The sequence below is a fragment of the Ustilago hordei genome (genome assembly GCF_900519145.1).
Source record: "Ustilago hordei strain Uho2 genome assembly, contig: UHO2_contig_05, whole genome shotgun sequence".
In the NCBI taxonomy this organism is placed as follows: Eukaryota; Fungi; Basidiomycota; class Ustilaginomycetes; order Ustilaginales; family Ustilaginaceae; genus Ustilago; species Ustilago hordei.
The window spans coordinates 1,057,416-1,077,393 of NW_024545279.1; the positions used below are offsets into that span (position 1 = coordinate 1,057,416).

At 49.7% G+C, this 19,978-nt stretch overlaps 4 protein-coding genes across 4 annotated transcripts; all 4 read right to left on the reverse strand.

Annotated features, from left to right (window-relative positions):
- Positions 1 to 398: 398 nt before the first annotated feature.
- On the reverse strand, positions 399 to 1,160 carry UHO2_03287 (uncharacterized protein; the record flags this gene model as incomplete). The annotated part of the gene is made up of 1 exon (XM_041558202.1): positions 399 to 1,160. The coding sequence occupies one exon, from the start codon at positions 1,158 to 1,160 to the stop codon at positions 399 to 401; it is 762 nt and encodes a 253-aa protein (XP_041414136.1).
- A 5,503-nt stretch (positions 1,161 to 6,663) lies between these two features.
- On the reverse strand, positions 6,664 to 6,966 carry UHO2_03288 (uncharacterized protein; the record flags this gene model as incomplete). Its single annotated transcript, XM_041558203.1, has 1 exon — positions 6,664 to 6,966. One exon carries the CDS (start codon positions 6,964 to 6,966, stop codon positions 6,664 to 6,666), a length of 303 nt encoding a protein of 100 aa, XP_041414137.1.
- Positions 6,967 to 7,771: 805 nt separating this feature from the next.
- Positions 7,772 to 10,024, reverse strand: UHO2_03289 (related to GEM1 ### mitochondrial GTPase EF-hand protein; the record flags this gene model as incomplete). Its single annotated transcript, XM_041558204.1, has 1 exon — positions 7,772 to 10,024. The coding sequence occupies one exon, from the start codon at positions 10,022 to 10,024 to the stop codon at positions 7,772 to 7,774; it is 2,253 nt and encodes a 750-aa protein (XP_041414138.1).
- Positions 10,025 to 13,083: 3,059 nt separating this feature from the next.
- UHO2_03290 (putative ubiquitin-specific processing protease 21) lies at positions 13,084 to 16,440 on the reverse strand (the record flags this gene model as incomplete). Its single annotated transcript, XM_041558205.1, has 1 exon — positions 13,084 to 16,440. The coding sequence occupies one exon, from the start codon at positions 16,438 to 16,440 to the stop codon at positions 13,084 to 13,086; it is 3,357 nt and encodes a 1,118-aa protein (XP_041414139.1).
- Between the last annotated feature and the right edge of the window lie 3,538 nt (positions 16,441 to 19,978).

Here is a 19,978-nt window from a genome sequence, read left to right on the forward strand (position 1 = left end):
TCCGAGTCGCTCGACTGTTACAGAATGCATCTCTCTCTCTCTCTCTTTCTAGTTGAAAGGTCGTTCTGAGTCAATCGAGTCGTGCGTTTTAAGTCGATGATCACAGTTAACAATTGCAATAATGATCCATACTATCTACAGGACAATGCAACTGCTTATATACTTGTCTATGTTCTTCATATGCATGTATGATGTCTAGCATGATGAGGTCAAAAATGTGAGTGAGTGCTATAGTGAGGTTACACTGGTTATTTACTGACCAGTGTCTTGATGTCTGACAATTGATCCAGGTATTGCACTAAACCCAAGTAAGCAAGGCTGGTGATTGGATGTGACCTCAGAGTAGAAGTTGCATACTCCAAGGTGCAGCATGCAACTACTCTGAGGTATCACATGCTTCAACTGTCCCTCTTGTCAGCTGAGCAAATGGCTGGTTCAATAGTGGTCATTCCTAGATGTCGGTGTGTTTGGGTCAAGAGGTGTTGTGAAACTGGTTTGGTGAGAAAATCAGCAAGATTGTTGTTGGTCTTTACATACTTCATTAGAATATCACCTTCTTGTATGTGATCACAAATAAGATGGTATCTGGTGTTGATGTGCTTGAGTTTTGTGTGCATGGCTTGATCCTTGACTACCTGGATGCAACCTGTGTTATCAGTGAGTATCATGGGAGTTTGATCACTGAAACCAAGGCTGCAGAGGAGATATCCATGAAAAAGCACTTCCCTTGTGGCTGTTGACCCAGCAATGTATTCCGCCTCTATTGTGGAGCTGGTGGTGCATTTTTGGACATGTGAGTTCCACATTACTATGCTACCATATACCTTGATGACTAACCCTGATGTACTTTTGTGATCTGTGTTGGGATCTGATGCCCAGTTGGCATCAGTATAGGTTTTGATTGGGCTCTTGGTCAAATGTTGGCTGCCAATCCAAAGGACTTCATTCTGCATCTGGTTTAAGTACTTGACAACACATAGTGCCATCTGCATGGCTTCCTTAGTTGGTGTGGACATGTGTTGTGCAAGGGTATTGACTGCATAGCAGATATCAGGCCAAACAGTGTTGGATACCCAAAGGAGTTTTCCCACTAGTGTGGGATACTTTTGTTGAAGATCCTCCTGAACCTCAGAGCCATTGGGTGCTTTTGCTGGGGTCATGGTTATGGGGGTCCAGGTTTTCTCCTCAGGTCATATCCATTTGTTGATGATCTCTTTTATGTACACTCTTTGATCAAGATCAATTGTCCAGTTCTTTCTATCACACATGATTTTGATCTTTAAGAACTCCTTCACAGGGCCATTGTCTTCTATCTTCCATTTTTGTATGATCATCCATTTAATTTCATCAACATGTGTCCTTCATGGAGCTGCTATGAGCATATCATTTATGTAGATGACAATAATTGCTTGGCCTTTGCCTGCACCCTTGAGATAAACACATGGTGTGGCTTGTACCAGGAAGAATCTTAGGTGTCAGAGATGTGAGTCCATTTCTTTATACCATTCCCATCCAGATTGCTTTAGGCTGTAGAGACTTCTGATTAGCTCATATACTTTACCAGGCAGTATATTTGTGCATTTGGGGGGTTTGAGGTAAATATCATGTTCCAGTTTTGCATTCAGGTATGCTTGTTTTATATCAATCAAATCCAATTCCCAATCAAACCTAGCAGTGATGACCAGTACAGTCCTGATGGTGTCCTGAGGGACTACCAGTGCAAAGATCTCCATGTAGTCCAGGCCTGTCATGGGCCTGAATGCTCAAGAAGCAGGAGGGTCACTGGTTCATATGGAAGGAGCACAGGTATCGGAGATCTAGTCAATACCAGTAGAGAGCATGGTCATAGTGCAGTCTCCATGGAGACCATGGACTCCTACAGACTCGCATGCAAAGGAGCACCAAGCCCATATGTGAGGAGGGCCAGGCACAGCCATGAGGAGGACCAAGCTCAAGGAGCATGCAGATGGTTACCACTCAGGGGCTCGAGAGACAAGAGTCAAAGGAACTGTCACCAGTCAAAGGAGAAGGAGCAGTGTATAGGGAACCGGCAAGCAGGTCCTGAGGAGGAGCAGTGTCGAAGGAGTTGACACAGCTCAAGAGGCACAGGGGTGCCAAGCAAGCAGGTTAGCAAGGAGGAGGAGCAGTGCTAGAGGGGCCCCTGTACAGTACTCGATGAAGAAGGTACTCTCTGGAGAGAGAGCAGGAGCAGCATCACTGGCAATGCTGTGAAGAGGTATATAACCATACTTCTCATCATCAAAGGTCAAGTGGATCCTCATCCACTCTACACACATCATAACTAGTTATCACTTCAGCATAAGTATATATTAGTTTCAGTCAGCATAGTAGCAATCTATCAAGGTTGCTCCTCATTGTAGTGCATGTGTTGTATCACCACTACCTGATGTCTGAAGGCAGTTCATAGCAAACCAGCAGTCCAGATATAGATAGAACCAAAGGCAGTAGTCCACTGTGGTCTGGGGATCACTTCAAGCATCAAGTCAACACACTGGACACTCGTGTTGATGCCACCAACCTTATCACCAACACCATCAACCTCATCATCATCAACACTCACACCAGACCTTGGTGTCATCATAACCTACATATTGATATTGATTGTGCCAAGCTACCCCTGAACAGAGTGTCCACAGAGGTCAGCCAAAACCTATGATAGTATATACAACAAATGCCACCCACTGTCATCATGCAACTTGATAGTCGCCAAGCGACTAGCTCATTGAGACTGATACTGAGACAATAGCTGTTGCACAGTTTGATAGTCACTGAGTATCTCGACAGACCGACCTGGGTTTCAGGCGCGAGACCCCTGACAAGTCTATGGCCAGTTTGGACCTTGGTGTAATTAATCCATTCCTTCAATACTTGTAGTGCATCAGATTTTGTTCTCATGGGCTTGACATAGGTAAAACTCGATGTGTCATCTATCACTACAAGTAGACATGAGTATTCCATTCTTGTCAAGAAATGAGTAGCCAAGTCAATGTGCAGCAGTTCGAGAGGTAACTTGGCATGCTCCCCACTGCCTTGGCCCATTCAAGCCTTTGTTGACTTACTTGCTATACAGTTTTGGCATTCAGAAGGTTTGGTCTGGATCTCATAGATCCTTCCAATGGATTGAGTCTTGTCTCATCCAGGGTGACCACACTTTTCATGGATGAAGTTGCTACTGAACTTGTGTGATTTTGGGTTCATTCTCCAGCTCAAATTGATCTGGTAGGTTGGCTATGTTGTTGTCAATTGTCATCGTGAATAGCTCTGGTGTACTTGGTAGGATTTCCCAATGCCTAGTGCAAGGGTTTGCATGTCCATATACTTTGTGGCCAGTAGGCCATTCAAGGCATACTTTGTCAGATTCAAAAGTCACACATATGCTGTCATTTGCTAAGGCCCATATTGATATCAGGTTTATGTTTGCATCTGGGACATAAAGTACATTGGTTAGATGCACCTCATGACCATCCACATTAATAATGACTTGACCTCTAGCTAGAATATGAATCATTGTTCCACTGGCAGTCTTCACAAAACCTGTGCATGGAGTGGGAGAGATGAGGATTGTATTGCTATTTGTAATATGGTCAGTTGCACCTGAGTCTACAATCCAAGGACTGGACTGCTGATCTAGAGATCAGTGGTAAGCAGAAGCTATGGTGCACCAGGTATCCTAGGTGGGCCTCTTGTTGCTGTTGGGAGTGGGGGTGGTGCTAGTGCCATTGGGCATCTGTGATTCACTGTTTGGGTTCTTGGGGCAGAATCAGCTGATGTGATTCTCACCTTGACAATAGTAACACTTTTGGCAACCATCATGGCCTGGTTTGCCCATTCTGTATGTGTCTTGGTTTGTGATCTGTCTGTTGGTCATTGCCGTGAATGCTTGGGTGGTTTTGCTGTCAGTCCTATGGTTTGGTTTTGTCACCATGTCATCTTGTCATTTGAGTAGAGCTGCACAGATTGCATCATAATCTGTTCCTCAACCATTATCTTGAAGATTCACAATGCAATTGTGATACACTGTTATGAGCTTGGCTTGGTCAATGAGGGTTTTGATCTTGAGGACCTGTGTCAGGTTGTATCCCATAGTTTCGGCCTTGGCCCAGTGTTTGTTGATGTCATCAAAGAGTTTGCGGACATTTGCATTGTACTGTCATAGGACCTGCGCAGAAGATCAGGTCTGCGCAAGAAAATCTGAAATGAAGATGAAGTGCACCTAAAAGTGGATGAAAATGCGAAATCAACCATAATGCAGGTTCCCAGTTGATTTCAGGGAAACCAACAGCTTCAAGGTTTTCCAGTTGGTTTTGTTGAAATCAAGCAGAATACACTCATCAGATTAATTTCACCAAACACACCACAAGAGGCCCCCATTGGTACAGAATGGGTCAACAGAATACAAGGAAGCAACAGGAGGCTTGGTAGAGAAGGCCCCATTGTCGAAGGCAGAGAGAAGATGCCAGGAAAGGTTTCACACATGGAGAGAGGGCCCGAGTTCAGCCAAGAAGAGGACCGAGCTCAGGAGCATGCGGTAGGTTACTGTCAGAGGTTGTGCGCCAGAAACCTGAAATCTGTAGTAGAATTAGAACTACTATTGATTCTATCGAGATCTGTGGTAAACAGCTGTTTATTACTATTCTTGTCAAGATCTGTCATAGAAGCCTTCTATGACTTTACTTGCTCAAATCTGTGGTAGCTTGGTTGTTACTGCAGGTTTTGACTAACTGCTGTGGACACTCCATCCAGAGGTAGCTTGGCACAATCAAGAACTGTAGATATGATGTGATGACACCAAGGTCTGGTGTGTGTGATGTTATTGGTGCCAACACAAGTGTCCAGTGTGTCAACTGAGTGTTGGAGTGATCCCTGGACTGCAGTGGACAACTGCCTTCGGTTCTAATGATTGAGAGAGCCAGACCACAGTATGAACCACCTTTGGTGTCAATTGATGTCAATGAGCAGTGATACAACACATGTGCTATGTAGAAGCAATGCTCTGCAATTGCTACCATTGACAGAATACTAATGTATACTTATGTGAAAGCTATAACTAGTAATATATGGTGTAGAGTGGATGTGGATCCACTCAGCTCCTATGATGAGGAGCATGGTTATATAGCCAGTCCCACAATGTTGCTGGTGACATTGTTCCTGCTTTGGGAGTCCTCCTCCAACCTGCTCCTCTTCCTCTTGTCTCAGTCCTGGCTCCCCTACAAAGCTGCTCATTGGCACCGCTTTCTTGTCTTCCTGTGGATGGGCAGTCAGCATGCTGCTTCATAGTCGACAGGGGCCACTCCCACTTCATCTGAGTGGCAACTTGCACCCTCCTTCATCTTTCCCATCTTCCTGCTTGCAAGTTCATCATCGAGCCACCCCCCCCCTGCTTCATCAGGGTGGCAACCGCAATGCTTTTGGCATCTGACTTGTTGTGAGATTGGCATCCTCTCACTGGTGCCTGCAAGATCTGTTATACAATCATGATACTACAGATTACAGTGGGTTTTGCTGTAGTATCCCGTTTGTACCAATGTGAGCGAGATCTGTCATAGAACCCCTCTACTACAGATCTTGCTGAATTCCACTGTAAACTCTCGTTTTGCCTGATCTTGTGATTCCTGCACTCCTTCTCATATGGCTTCGGTCCTTCCTGCCTCTTGCGCATATGGTCCTATGACAGTTACCACACAGGGGGGACGTGCTCTTGATCGCGTAGGGCCAGTCACAAGGTAGATAGCATGGACAGGAGTGGGACAATAAGGATGGTCACACAGTCAGGGAGGGCCACCAGATAGGGGCCAAGAGAATGGCCATGGATTGAGAGGAGAGGGAGACAGACCAAGGGGACCAGCATGGGAACCATGAGGAGGACAGGCAGTGTTGAGGAGGTCAACACACAGCTCAAGGGAGAGGAGGAGACAGGAGGAGGACAGGAACACTCTCCACAAGGAGCAGGAGTGGTGCCATGGATGACACCTTCCAAACACATAAATACTACCACTTCACCATAGCATATGAGTGGATCCTCATCCACTCTACTCTTTATCTTATTTACCCCTTTACTTGGTTCATATCATTGCAATAGCATAGCTTTGCAATGACATCTCAAATGTGTGTGTTGTATCACCATCAGATGTCAACTGTAGGTGGTGTTCCTCAACACCTGTGGTCCAGTTCATCACTGTAGGTGGTGTTGCTCAACATCTGCAGTCTAGTCAGTTACTGTAGGTGGTGTCCAACACACCTGTGGTCCAGTACCTCCCATCATCTGTAGGTGATAGTCTTATTGCAGTCCAGATGACATCAAGAGCATCAAGCATTACAAACACTCATACTGCAATAGGAGAGTTGTGTCTGATACCACTCTCATACCAATGTGTTATGGGTGTGCTGCATAGCCTCTGAATGGAGTGTTCAAGGCAGTCAGCCAAAACCTACCAGAACTCAACTGTCTGGTTACTTTCAACCAAAATGTACCAAATAGATCATACCCAATTGATCTCACCAAAATCAACCGGAAACACTCAACCTGGTTTCTGGCGCATGACCACTTACATGTACATGCGAATCTTGCCAGCTTCATATAAGGGAGTTGATTCAGCAATGTGTTCCATCTTGGTTAGATCCTTCTTGAGTCGGTTATAGAGTTCATTTAAAAGTTTGGCACTTGGAGGGCAGCTTGTACAAGGAAATTTTGGCTTGTTTACATAGGGTGGGCTGTGTGAGCATGTTACAGAGGGTATTGGTAATCATTTTGTTGATATCATTGAGATTGAGCAGAGGTTTGCTTGTTTTGCTGTTGTCACTGTCAGGATTGTTGGAGGAGGAGATGTCATGTTCAGTGATCTGCTGGTGGTCTGTTAGTGCTGGGATCATTTCGGCCTGGTCATCAGAGGACTCCTCAAGTGAAGGGTTGTTGGCAGTATGTGGGTTGTTGGATTGCGGAGGCATGGTGTCAAGGATCGTTTGGTAAGAGCAGTCAGACTCTTAATCAGTTGAAGGGTTGTTCTGAGTCAATCGAGTCATGCATTTTAAGTTGATGATCACAGTTAATGATTGTGATAATGATCCATACTATCTACAGGACAATGCAACTGCTTATATACTTGTCTATGTTCTTCATATGCATGTATGATGTCTAGCATGATGAGGTCAAAAATGTGAGTGAGTGCTATAGTGAGGTTACACTGGTTATTTACTGACTGGTGTCTTGATGTCTGACAATTGATCTGGGTATTGCACTAAACCCAAGTAAGCAAGGCTGGTGATTGGATGTGACCTCAGAGTAGAAGTTGCATACTCCAAGGTGCAGCATGCAACTACTCCAAAGTATCACATGCTTCAACTTTTCTCTCTCTCTTTCTCTCTCTCTTCAATAGAAGATCCTGTCTCAAAAGGAATGAATTGTGGGAGCTCGATCGTATAATTCAAAAATGTTCCTGTTTGTATTAGCGCGTTGCCCACTTTGTAATCAGATCGGGAGGCAAGATTTCATTTTCCTGCCTTACACCTTCCGCTCTGCAAAGCTGGAGAGCATGATTTTGACACCCCCACTCTTCTTAGGCTAACCCACTGAACATGGAAGTAACTATCCTACGGTCCTCACCATGTCTGCACACAAAGTGTTTATGTATGGAATGCAGATGACTGCAAGCTTTTGTCAATAATTAATCGTAGGTCAAGTGGTGGTTGGCGTGATACATGATACAGTCGCATGACGAGTAGTAAGTACATCGTCAACGTCGTTGCATCCTCGTTAAAGCTCTGAGCGGACTGTCGACGAGCTTTGCCAACGGAGCCAGTCGAACCATCCCGAGATCTTGGTAGCATCTGCGGCGCCCGCACCACGGGCCTCAGCTCTCGATGACCACCATCCCGAGGAAGTGCCTCCAAAGCCAAGTGTGCTGCCGATGGGCACTTTGAGCACTCTTGCACAAATCCAGACTGCTCCTCCGCCGCCAACAACAACGAGCCCAATGTAGCCCCAGAACTGCCAGCGGTTGGTGGTAAAGCTGAGAGCGTTGCGATCGTTGCCACCTTGCACTGCGCCTTTCGGATCCACCGCAATAGCGCAGATGAGACCATACAGATCCGCGACCTGCCCTTCACGAATGCTGACATTGAGTGGTCCGGCTCCAAGCCCTGGAATCTTGAGCCCGAGCTTGCGGCAGTATGTGTCGGGCTGAACCTCGTGACGCTGTTGTGCGAGATCCAGATCTGCTTTGGTGGCCACAAAGAGCGATGGCATCGATTGTAGCAATGGGTATTGCTGCCGCAAGTTGGAGATGTAGCTGAACGAGTTAGTGTCACTCGAGTCGTATACGAAAACAATGACATCAGCCGCCGAAAGCTTGGCCGTGTTACGCAGCACCTCAGCCTCGTAGCGCGACCCGAACTCCTGCAGCACGAGATAACGCTCGGCACCGCCTTGCTCGACTGTGCTGACTACGCTCATCATCTTTTGTGTTGGCTCGTATGTATTTGCGAAGCGCTTGCCGACCATATTTCGCAAGATGGCAGTCTTGCCGCTCCCCGCTGCACCGAGCACAAATCCCAAAAACACGCTCCGTTGAATCGCACCCTTCTTTTTCTTGTCTGTCTTCCTTGGCCGTGTGAGCTTCAATGCAGTAGTGGTGGATGGTGGACATGGCGTGCGGTTGCGCGATGGTCTAGAGCCAGGTGGGTTGGTAGGTGTCAATGGTATTGGCGCAGGCGCCGAGGTGCTGCTGGAGGAACCTGCGAGCGGGACCGAAGGGTAGCCGAGGTAGGCCAAGTATGCGAGCGTAGTGCGGTGGTCGAGAAGGGTGGTCATGCTCCATTGCGCAAGCCAGCCCTGTAATGTGACAGCGCCGTGCTCGTCTGTGATGGTGGAAGCCGGGAAGCCAGTATCTTGCCAGGGATGGCGGTTGTCAGGTGCAGTAATGAAAAGACTATCAAGTTCTTCCTCGCTGAGTGCACCATCGCGGTCCTTGTCGTGCACTTCAAAGATATCTGTCAGGAACTGATAGCCGTGGGGTGAGAGCTCGACGGAGCATTCTGGTGGCACTGCAAAGGCAGGCTTGACAAAGGAATCTTCGAGTGTGAGGTCGGCACCGTAACCAAAGGTGCGCAAGACGGTCCATGTTGTCTCGAGGCGACCGCGTTGAATAAAGAGTGTATGGAGGTAGAGGAAACCAGCCATGGTGAGGCTTCCTTCACACAGATGTGGGTGATGTGCTGGAGCGTCTCCGTTGGCGCTAGAGCTGGAAGCGGCGACACTAGCGTTCTCGTGATTGTACCGCAAACCGGCGACGGGAGCCTGGATGACGAGATCCTTGATGCCTTCGAGCTCTTGCGCTTGTAGTGGTGTGTCGAAGCACTTGCGTTGGAAGTCGTTGAGCTCTGCATCGCTCAGCAATCCATCCTTGTCCGAGTCGCAGAGACGGAAGATGCGTTTCAAGGCGTCGACGCAGGCAGGTTTGAGAACGTGCTCGCGACTGTCGTAGAGCGGTGCTGTGGGGTAGAGGACGGCTTTCTGGGCAAAGTAGAACACTTCGCTAACATTGAGGGGAATGCGGGCTGAGCACTCGACGCAGGTCTCCACCTCCTTGAACTCGGCCATGACGGGCGCCAGCTCGTCCTCGAGAGCAGCATTAGTAACATTGCCAGAGCGAAGGTCGATCTTGTTGCCGACAAGGATGACGGGCACGTTGATGCCTAGCGAGCGGATGTATGGCAGCCAGTAGGTGGGTATACGATCGAAAGAGGATGGTGCCGAGATGGAGTAAACAATGCAAATGACGTTGGCCCTGCGAAGCTCTGCTTCGAGATTAGCGCGGTGCTCTGGACTGGAGCTTGTATCGACAATCTTTGTCACCACTGCTTCTGGCGCAACTTCTGGTGGTAATGTGATGGGTGGCACCACTTTCTGAACTATGGCAACGTAAGTTTCCTTGACAAGCGAGGTGATTAGAGTCGACTTGCCCACATCCGGGTCGCCAGCAAGGACGATACGCACGTCCTTGCGCATGATGAAAGATGAGCCTCTAGCGCGCTCGTGAAGCGGCTTTGCTCTGTGCAAGCGACAAGAACAGTGTCGAAGGAAGCCTGGTCAGCTGCTACAGCGGAATCCAACAGCTGAGATGATGCGATGCTCGCGATGCTCACGAGCTGTGTTGTCTGCGCGAGCGGATCCTTATCCCTCGGTACTCGTGACCGTGAAATGGGATGCGATGGCTCTGTAGGTTTCGCGGAAACCTCGTAGCAGCTGCTAATTGGGGGATGGTGCTGCTGCTGCAAGGTGTTTTGCTACCGCGATGAGAATGAGATGATGTTGGAGCGACCTGTGTTGGTACGATGCGAGGTCTGTGTGATGTGGTCGAGTCTCGTGGAAACCTCGCAAGTGTATCAGCTAAGAAACAGCACGGCAACACTCACCGCCTGAGGCGCTGCTTGACTTGGCTTGCGTACCTTGAAAAAAAAAAATCAAAAAGAAACCTCTCTGTCCAAAAATTGTTAAAATTCCGAGCCAACATCAAGGAACAGCAGCCAGCGCGAGGATGAAACGGTCCGGTCAACACCGTCGATGCTTGCCTAGGCACTCCTTGAAATGACTAAAGCATCATCGACCTGATCCATGAGTGGATCTTGCAAAGCTGTGCCTTGAGTTTGTGTCACAGAAACGACTTGCTCTGCAGAGGAAGCTAAAAGACGCGCAAGACGGGATCCGACAGCTTCCGAATGTGGCTCGGCTTCCACTGTGTCGTTCTTGGTTGACCGTCAAGCTGAGTTAGTGATAGCGTCCGGACGCAGAGTTTTACAATGTCAGAAGTAACGGTCAAACACTCATTCTGCGAGAAAATCGTGATCGAGTTGTTCCTCACAGCTGTCACTTTTTTTTTTTTTTTTTTTTTTTTTTTTTTTCTTTTTTTTCTCTTGCTTTCTTCTCAAGCCAGCAGGAAGAAACACCAAAACTCAGCCAGGAGCGAGACAGGCGTGAGTGTTAAGGCAGTCTCTTTCCTTCTTGCCTCAACCATCCCCCTTCCCCCCAACCCGACCCCTCCCTATCCCTTTCTGCAGACAGAGGAGAGAGGTGCGCAACACGCCGCAATCTCAAAGGTCGGATCGCAGCTCGCTGAACTGGACACCGCTCTAGCTCTTTGCCAGGGCAATCTTGCCATCGTCTTCGCACGATGCCTCCTCGAGCGGTCATTGGCTGACCACGCCTCACGACGGCCGCACAGCCCTTGATCTAATAGCGAGGAAACGCAAGCGAGAACACCAGGGTTTGGTCGTCGATCAGCGTATTGTCGATCCGTCTCCAACTTTGCTGGTCTGAGCGGTCCCCTTTCTCTAACATTTGTAGCTTCCAAATTCAGGTAAGTTCTGCTCTTGTCAACTTCTGCCCACAGTCAGATTACCGCCTTTGAGATACCGATGGATGAACCATCGTTCTCGAGGAAGCAATGCAGAATGGCTTTCAGTCCAAAGGCCACCGTTACTCGCCGGCACATTCTTCTGGATGCGCCTTCAACCTGGTTTGCCCTCTGGGCAGACCCATGCGAGTGGGAAGGTCCGCGTACTCCTCCTACCTTTTTGGCCCTCGTGCCGAAGCCGGTCTCTGATCTCCGGAAGGACTGTGACGCTCTTGCGTCGTCTCATCTTGGTCTTCGGATTCAGGTGGGTTGGCCGTGAGTGTCACGGGCTTCTTCTCGTAACATCTGCTCTAGCTGGGCGAGTTCAAGCTTCAAGGCGCTGGCCGTCAGTGCATTTATGCCATCGACACAAAGTGCCCACACCAGAAATGATAATCTCGTCAAGCCTCGATGATGTCAGCAGTCTTCCCTTTGATCCCTGACCTTCAATCCTTTTGCAACACAATGCGATTGTGGCGCCGCTCGATCTGGGACAAAGCCCCGCGGACCCGTCTTGCTGTCTCGCTTGGCTGTCAGTGCTAGAGTAATGCAATCCTAAGACACCACCCTCCATCTAAATGTGGAATTGGGCAAGGAAGAGGATAAACGGTCTCTAGTCTAGCTGCGTCAAGCGAGCACGGAAGTTCGCGCTTGGGCACCCTGAGTCTTGCTCGTCAAGCTCAGTGTGGTCTTTGGTCCAGTTGGATTGCTGCGCGCATTTGAGCGGACGGCTGTTGCGATGGGTTGGGTTGTCATGCCTCTCTGAGGAGCTGCATCATCAGGCGAAGAGAATGGAATCGGGCCGCCAAAGAAGATCAGGTTTAGATGTGGGCTCGGCGATGGGAATACTCCCTAGATACTGGGAACCCGCAAGGCGTTGGCACGAAGGCTCGCCTATCGTGCTCGCGTGCTTGTCTGTTGTCGAGCTTGTCACGGCTGTAAACTGCGCCAGCTTTTGCTAGGACGCATGTTCGGGGTAAGGAGGATGCTCAGCCTCTCTTCGGGGAGGTGAAGGCTTGAGTGCAATTGGTGGCGTCTCCTCCTCTCTCTGTAGGAGAGAGGGGGAGCCAACTCGACGCGAGACTACTCTTGGTCTGGAAGCCACTGCTCTTGTTTTTTCTTGATTGTTTCGGTTTCTCGTTCGCTTTCGTGTTCCGGCGGTGATTGGCTTGCGGCACGATAGATGTTCTTACAAGAGCAAGGACAAACGTTGTCTTCTCACTCTCTCTCTCTCTCTCTCTCGCTACCAAGTGTGTTGCGTTGGAGTGGATCGACATCCTGAAACGATCAATTGCATTCGTCGACAAACCTTCGAGACGCGCTTCCGCATAGTTCGTCTCTCGTTGGATTTCAAAGACGAACACATGGTTGTCCCTTCTTGCTCCCTCCTACCTTTGATCTCTTGGCTTGTGTAATGCCCCTTGTCACGCTGTGCAATCAATTCGTAAACATCAAAGAAAGACTGCATTTCGTGAAAGAATCAGTTGTAAGGAATCGAAACAGGAAGCAAAATTGCGTTTGAAAAAGAGAAGCCGCCTCATCGTCGTCATCTCCAAACGAAACGAAACGAAACGAATGAATAAAAGTAGAAACAACACCATCATGACTAGTGAACAAAAAGACGTGAGGAGATGACCGACTTCCGAAGCGTCGCCAAGGAGGTTGCACTGGAGCCTTAGGAACGGATACGAATACCTTTATCCTGTACAACATTGTTACCGAATCTTCCTGCCCTACCGGATCGATCTGGGTGATCCAAGCCCAATGCGTCATCTGGCTGGAACTTGTGCTCGTACAACAAGTCTTCGTCTTCCAAATAAGTCGGTTGTTTGTAGGTCGATGACTGAACCAGAGCAAACCTGTACTTGGCAAATTCCTTCTCAGGAACCTCGAGCCTCTCTTGCAACCTTCTCCTTGTCTCTCGGAATGGCTCGTTGCGCTTTACAACAAATCGGAAAGGCACACCGTGAGTTCGTACCAACTCCTTACTGAAGTGGAAAACGTTGATAATCTTATCGTCCTCCGTCAAGCTGAGCTCTTCCAATGGAATCTCCTCAGCAAACAATTCGGCATTTTCACCAATGTTACCGATCATTTCAACACCGTTAAACTCTCGCTGTTGACGTCCGTTGAGAATTGCCTCGAATAAACGCACTTTGCCGGTCCCGTTCGGTGTAAGCTTGACCTGCTTAGCAAGCTGATCTGTCACCTCGACAATGCTAGCCGTCTTGGGCAAGAGGAACTGATGCACCGAATCTTCCTTGTTGTTGATACCACACCAGAAGATCTTGAGATTGCGCTTGGTCTCCAACTCGATAATGCTGACATCGAGAAGCTCGTAGTACAACAACGAGGCTTGACCTTGGATGTAACTTGGCGAAACAATCTCGTTGACCGTCTGGTTGGCAGTTCGCTTGAGCACTGTCTTGGGTGTGCCGTTGGGACCGTTGCCTGTGGTGAAGCGAAGCTTGAAGGGGTCATGCTTGAGACGCTCGCCTGCCTTGGCAGCCATCATGTCGTACGTCATCTTCTTGCTGAGTGTCAACTCGAACTCAGCCTTGTAGTCGACATCCTCGAAGCGTGGCTTGAAGAGGACCTTGATTTGGTTCTGCAAGAAATCGTAGAACTGGATCGGGTTCGAGTAGAGCGATTGTGACTCGTAATCGTGTGCGTCTTTTTCGGACAGCTCGATCTGGAAGCAGATAACATCTCCATCCTGGATCTCGCTCTGGGAGAAAGTCGCCTTAGGCTTCATCTGCTCGATCATTCCAGGCTTGATCTCCTCAAACAGCTTGACCTGCGTAGTTGGTGGCCAGCGCATGAGCTCGTTGATGGTTGGCACCAAGTCGCCCACCTTCATGTGGCGCTGAACGTAGACACGCGAGACACCGAGCAGCGTCTGTCGGGAAGTGTCAAAGTACTTGAGGAAGATCATCATCGAAGGATTGGCCTCGTTGTTGGGGATGTCATTGTTGACGATCTCGAGGAAGAGGCGCAAGTCGTGCTGGCGCGATGCCATTCGGTCGCGAACCGTCTCGAGTGTGAGGCTTGGATCGTTCTCGGGCACCACAGTGTCAGGTCGCACCGTCTTGTTCTGACGGTTGACCAAGACCCACATGCGAATGTTCTCCTCGGGCAAGTTGTACTGAGCTGCGATGCGCGACTTAAAGTTGAGGTAGAGCTCATTCTTCAGCACGCGGAATGTTGGCAGGTCTGTAGCTGGCAAGTTGCGCTCCTCGAAGGTGGCAAGATCGAAGCCCTGGTGGCCGCGGAAGGTGTCCTCGGTGATGAGCTTGACAGTAAGGTAGAGGTGCTGCTCCTCACGCTCACGCTTGCGAGCCTCCATCTGCATCCGCTCGTCTTCGAGTCGCTGTCGCAGGTGAATAGGTGTGTCTTCGGGTGCCAATGGCTTGAGGACCTCGTCGATATCTCGTTCGCGAACGTAGACAAGCATGTAGGCGTTGGTGAAGCGCTTCATGGCACGCACAGGAGCCCGAGCACCAATCTGACCTGCGGGATGGCCGTTAGTGATTTCGCCTCCGTAGTTGTCTTCGAGTACCTCCTTCTCAGTGACGGGTGTAACACGGTCATCGTCAAACTTGAACCACTTGCCGTTCTTTTCGGGCTTGAGTAGTGCAAAGTAGTGACCACCGTGCAAGTCGCCCGAGTGGACGAGGACACCGTGCAGCTTATAATTCCAGTCCTCCTTGCTAAGCGGCGACTCCTTGTCAATATAGTGAGCAAGGTCAATGTCGAGTGGGAACTCGTGACGGTCGTTGATTTTGACCATCGAGTCCTTCTCGATGTCGTACTCGAATCGCTTGAGCTGCAAGTGCAGGACAGGAGGGAATTTTTCAAAGATGACACCCTTCTTGGCGTCTTGCAGACCATATCCTTCAGCGTGGTACTTGTTGTCGCCCTCAAGCATCTCGGTCTGAACATAGTCACGGAAGGAGTCGGCGAGGTCGTTCATGCCCTTGACGTTGAGCTGGATGTCGTAGAAATCTTCTGATCGCGACGACTCGTAGTCGACATTGACACACTTGAGGTAGGACTTCATCTTGCCGACAAAGAGACGAGTGATGGCGCCATCTGCAGCGGTGCCCTTCATTTTGGTCTCGAGCTTCTCCTGCAAGACACGGTTGAACTCCTGCACGTCGTGCTGGAGGAAACTATCGAGCGACTTCCATCCGAATGACTTGGTCAACTCGTTGGTGCCGACAGGCTGATCTGATGTCTGAAGCAAGTAGAAGACCCGTTGAAGCGCCAAAGCTACGCTCTCGGATGGGATGTCGCCTTCGGTGGGTATTTGGTAGACAGCCTTGCGGAAGTAGTGTGTGCAGAAAAGGGACTGAAGGAGCGAGTTCATGTAGCATGTGGCACCTTGATTCTTGAGTCCGACGTAGCCGGTCTCCTTCTTGGAGTCGTAGTTGATGAAATTGTGCCAGAGGACGCCAGTTGGGTCCTTGAGAACACGGACGTAAGCGGTGACATTGGCGCAGTCGTTCTCGATGATGGGTCTGCTTCGACCGTCGGTAGGGACCGCGAGTTTGCGGAGTTCGTTGAAACGAGTAAACCCCCAGTCCATCTCCTCGGCTGTGAAGCGATGATGGGCTTGACTGGTAGAGAAGATGGTAGGGTCTTGTGGATTTGAGATGACGAGAGCGAACTGTGCGCAGACGTGCCAGCCCTCGGGACTACCTTTTGGATCGGCGTAGTCGAGGTAGACTGAGACCATATCGTTAGGTTGACCATTGGAGTTACCGAAGGGGAAAAGGAGTATGCGCCATCGGTGACCACCGCACTCGAACTCAGGACCTGTGAGCCTCTTGTCTAGTGTACGCCAGCCCTTGATGTTCCATGTGCATACGGCGAAATCCTGCTCCTCTTGCCCAAGATCTGCGAGATGCTTTTCGGCAAAAGCCTTTGCATCAAGAACAGACACTGGCTCCTCAAGCTCCATTGGGCTGGCTGCATTCTTGTCCATCTCTGGGTTGAGCAGAGCGGTGGTAGGATCGAGATGGGGGTCCATCTTGATTGTTTTGGTGTGACTACAACTGGTTCCTGCCCAAGTAGAAGAGAGACGTTTCTATGTTTGGTGCAGCAATCGGACTTGACCCACTTCCAAGTTGAAGAATGTGACAAGAAGCTAGGAAAGCGTTGTATTCCACGAGCCTGTGTAGGTCGAAGGGCACACGGCTGAACTAGCGGTTGTGGTGCTGCTGCGTTTAGTAGCTGACGATGAAAGAGAGGCGAGGGAGAGAGCTAGTCAGCAGCTTCTTGATCAATCTGCTGGCGTGTCAACACTTCAAAACGGGGAACGTCGTTGTCGGAACTACTGAGTTTCGAGCGGTGACGATGAGAAGGCTCGATGAGCTCGTGCACGATGGGTGGCCGAAAGAAAACCAAAGAGAGACTACAGGGGATCAACGACGGGTGATCGCGACCGACTGGACGAAGCGCAGCAAGGACGTGCGGCTTTCTCGTGGTCAAGAGACGGTGCGAGCGGAAGGAGGGTGATGGGAAGAACGGGCGACCGAAAGATAGGGACGGAGATGTGATGACGACGACGACAAGAACAATGAAGATGCAAGCAGCCGTCGTGACTTTTGCAGACGGAGAAGCTAAAGGCAGGCGTCTGTGAAGGCGGAGAGGCTACGCAAAATGGACGTGCGATCGAAGAGGGCTCTCAGGGTCAGCAAGAGCCAAGAGCTAGATTCAACGCTGGGACTGCACAAAATCAAATCGAGGCAGCAGAGCAGCAGAGCAGCAGAGCAGCAAGCAAAACAAGTGAAATTTGAACAAAGTCGTGACTGAGCCTTCCACAGCCTCTTGGCTTCTCTGGTTCGTGCGCAGAGATGGTCAGAGCGTGGTTCAGTTCCAGTTTGAGCACAAGTCGAATTTTCGAGGCAGGAAAGCGACTTGGGGGCGAGGTTGCTGAAAGTGTCGCTTCTGAGGCTCAGTTTTACTCTCAAATCTCCAGCTGCTCCTGTTGGCCGTCTGTGGAAAGCCAATTAGTTGTGTCGGCGTAACACAGTAAGCTTAGCGTTTTGCAGAAGCAGGCTCAAAGCATCATCAGTTACGGCTGTGGAAGACGACATTGTGACCTTTCTGTTGTCATCTCAAGGCCGGACTATCCTGCTGTCAAGCTTTCTGTTCCCCTGCCCCAGCTGAAGGCGCAACAATTCCTCTTTAGATAACACCCAGACCCCAAGCCGCTAGCCAAGTCTGGGAAAAGCTTATCCATAAATATTAGGCAAGAGATGTATGTGGAAGGTCAAGGGCAGCCGATCGGAAGGGCGAGACAGGCCTAAAATTCACGAAAGGAACCAAATAAAATTGTACCTGGAAAAGAGGACAGAAAAGGTAACCAAAAAATCCCTGCTTAGAATTGCAAAGCCGACGACTTTAGGTGCTTGACAGCGACAGAGCGGTAGCTAACCCTTGCATAGAAGATGCAGCCGGGAGCTTTCAGGTTGCTCGACACGAACGGAGATGTGCTGCCTCCAGCCTCAAGCGAAAGGGCAACCTGACAGAGAAAGCGCTCTTGCCCCTGGACTAAGAACAGAGCTCGTTCGGCATGACCAAGTTCTGAGTTGTGCTTCCAGATCGACATTCTGCAGCACAATGCGGATCAGTAGCTAAATCAAGAGACCGATGCGCTCACTATGAGCGGACAAGACATGGTGCAAAGATCGATACGCTGTCACTTGAATTCTGACAATCGTCTTGCGGATCCATTTAGGGAGATCGCTCAAGATTGCTAAGGTTGAAGGCAACAAGGAAGCACGAACACCGAGGCGGAGCAGATATAGGTTCAGGAGCCAAGCCTGAGGCAAGGCAAAGGAAGTGACCTGTAAGGCAAGGCCAGGCAAGGAAAGTGCAAGGTTCCAACAGGGCGATTCACAGTCCATGGCGATAGGGTGCGCAAGAGGGCATTCAAGGTGCAGCAGACAGCGAACTGCATTTCCAGACCAACACCGAACGGGCCAGAGAAGCAGCAGGATTTTGCATTTGACAGCCGAGTCTCTGTATGCTCAAGATGGCCTTTGCTAGCTTCCCACGCCTTCCGTGGCTGACTCGGCGCTCCTCTTTTGGTTCAAAAAAAGGTTGACGCTGTGGCTTGTATGTACACTGCAGCATTGCTCCCCATTCCTCGTCCCAACCTCACCACCATTCAAATGGCCAGGGCAAGCCTGCAGTACAAATTGCGGCCTTGACACAAAGGCACCTGCTGCTAGTCAGACATGATCGGCGAGGTTGTGTCAGGACGATGCCATCTGGGTGAAAGCGGCACCGATCGGTCAATCTGTACACCTCGGCTGTTATGCATCGTCACGATGTCAAGCTTGACGGGCATGGTCTAGTTCAACGAGTGGTCTCTCCCTCAAGAGTGACCATTATGTGCGGTCGAGAAGAGTATGCCTACCGGACATGCGATGCGAGTGACGCCGAGGCCGAGTTGCTCTTGCAGTGCCGGACTTTTTGAAAGCTAGAGCGCGTCCGAGCTGCCTTTGATCTCACCGAGCGGTCTTGTAGTGTGAGTCAAGTCGGCCGCCTCATGCTGGGCTCGGACTGTCATACAGCTTGACGCGAGCTCGACCCTAGCCCACTTGCCGCACCAACCCTAATCCAATCAAAAAGCAACCAGCCATTTGCAGATAAGACCAGGTAACTTGGTCTTTATCGGCACATTCGCCTTCAAAGCAACAAGTTTAAGTTCAAGCTAAGATTCTGATGCCAACGATAGTCAGTAATGTTCTCGAGTAAAATGGGAAAAACAATTTCAAGGAACATGCGCATCTGGCAACGAGAAAAGAGAGAGGAAGAAATTAATTCAAAATGACAGCAGTTGGTCTCAAAGTGGCTGCTGTTCTTCGGATTGTTTCCGATTCGCGTGTGTTCATCCTCCTGTTCTGCCTTGCGTCGAGATGACGATCAGGCGCTTGCTCTCTCTTCTTTGGCTTTGCTTAAGCCCTAGATTGGCGAGACCCTTTTCTCTGGACACTCGCTTGCCGTGTGCCGTGTGCCTCGTGCCTTTACCCTGTCAGGCTGCTCCTGTGCATTGGACATGCTTTGCCTTCGGCTTGGCCGACTCTCATGTCTCAGCAGTGCAAACCAAATGCATGCCTCTCCGATGGCTTTTTGAATTGGTCCAGCTTGTAGGCAGTCTTGCGTGTTTCAAAGTTGTCGGTCGGTCGGCTGCAGTCCTTTCGGTGCTTCCGTTTGAATTCGTCAGGTCGATGTCCGAAGCAGCAGCTTTCTTTCATTTTTATTTTCTATTATTATTATTATTATTATTATTATTTTTTTCTTTTTTTCTCTCTCTCTCTGCCCTTCTGTCTCTATTGCGCTGCTCGACATTTCAAGGCTCGGTATGCTCCTGTTGGAGGGAAGCAAACCGTTCTTGACAAAGCCGAGAAGCCGACAAGGGGGATTATCTCAGTTCATCGTCCGCTCTTTTCTCATCATCCGCTCTTGTCTCATCATCCGCATCCTCTCCATCCTCCTCATCCTCCTCATCCTCCTCATCTATACTCTCCGCTCGTCGATCTTTGCATCTGCGATAT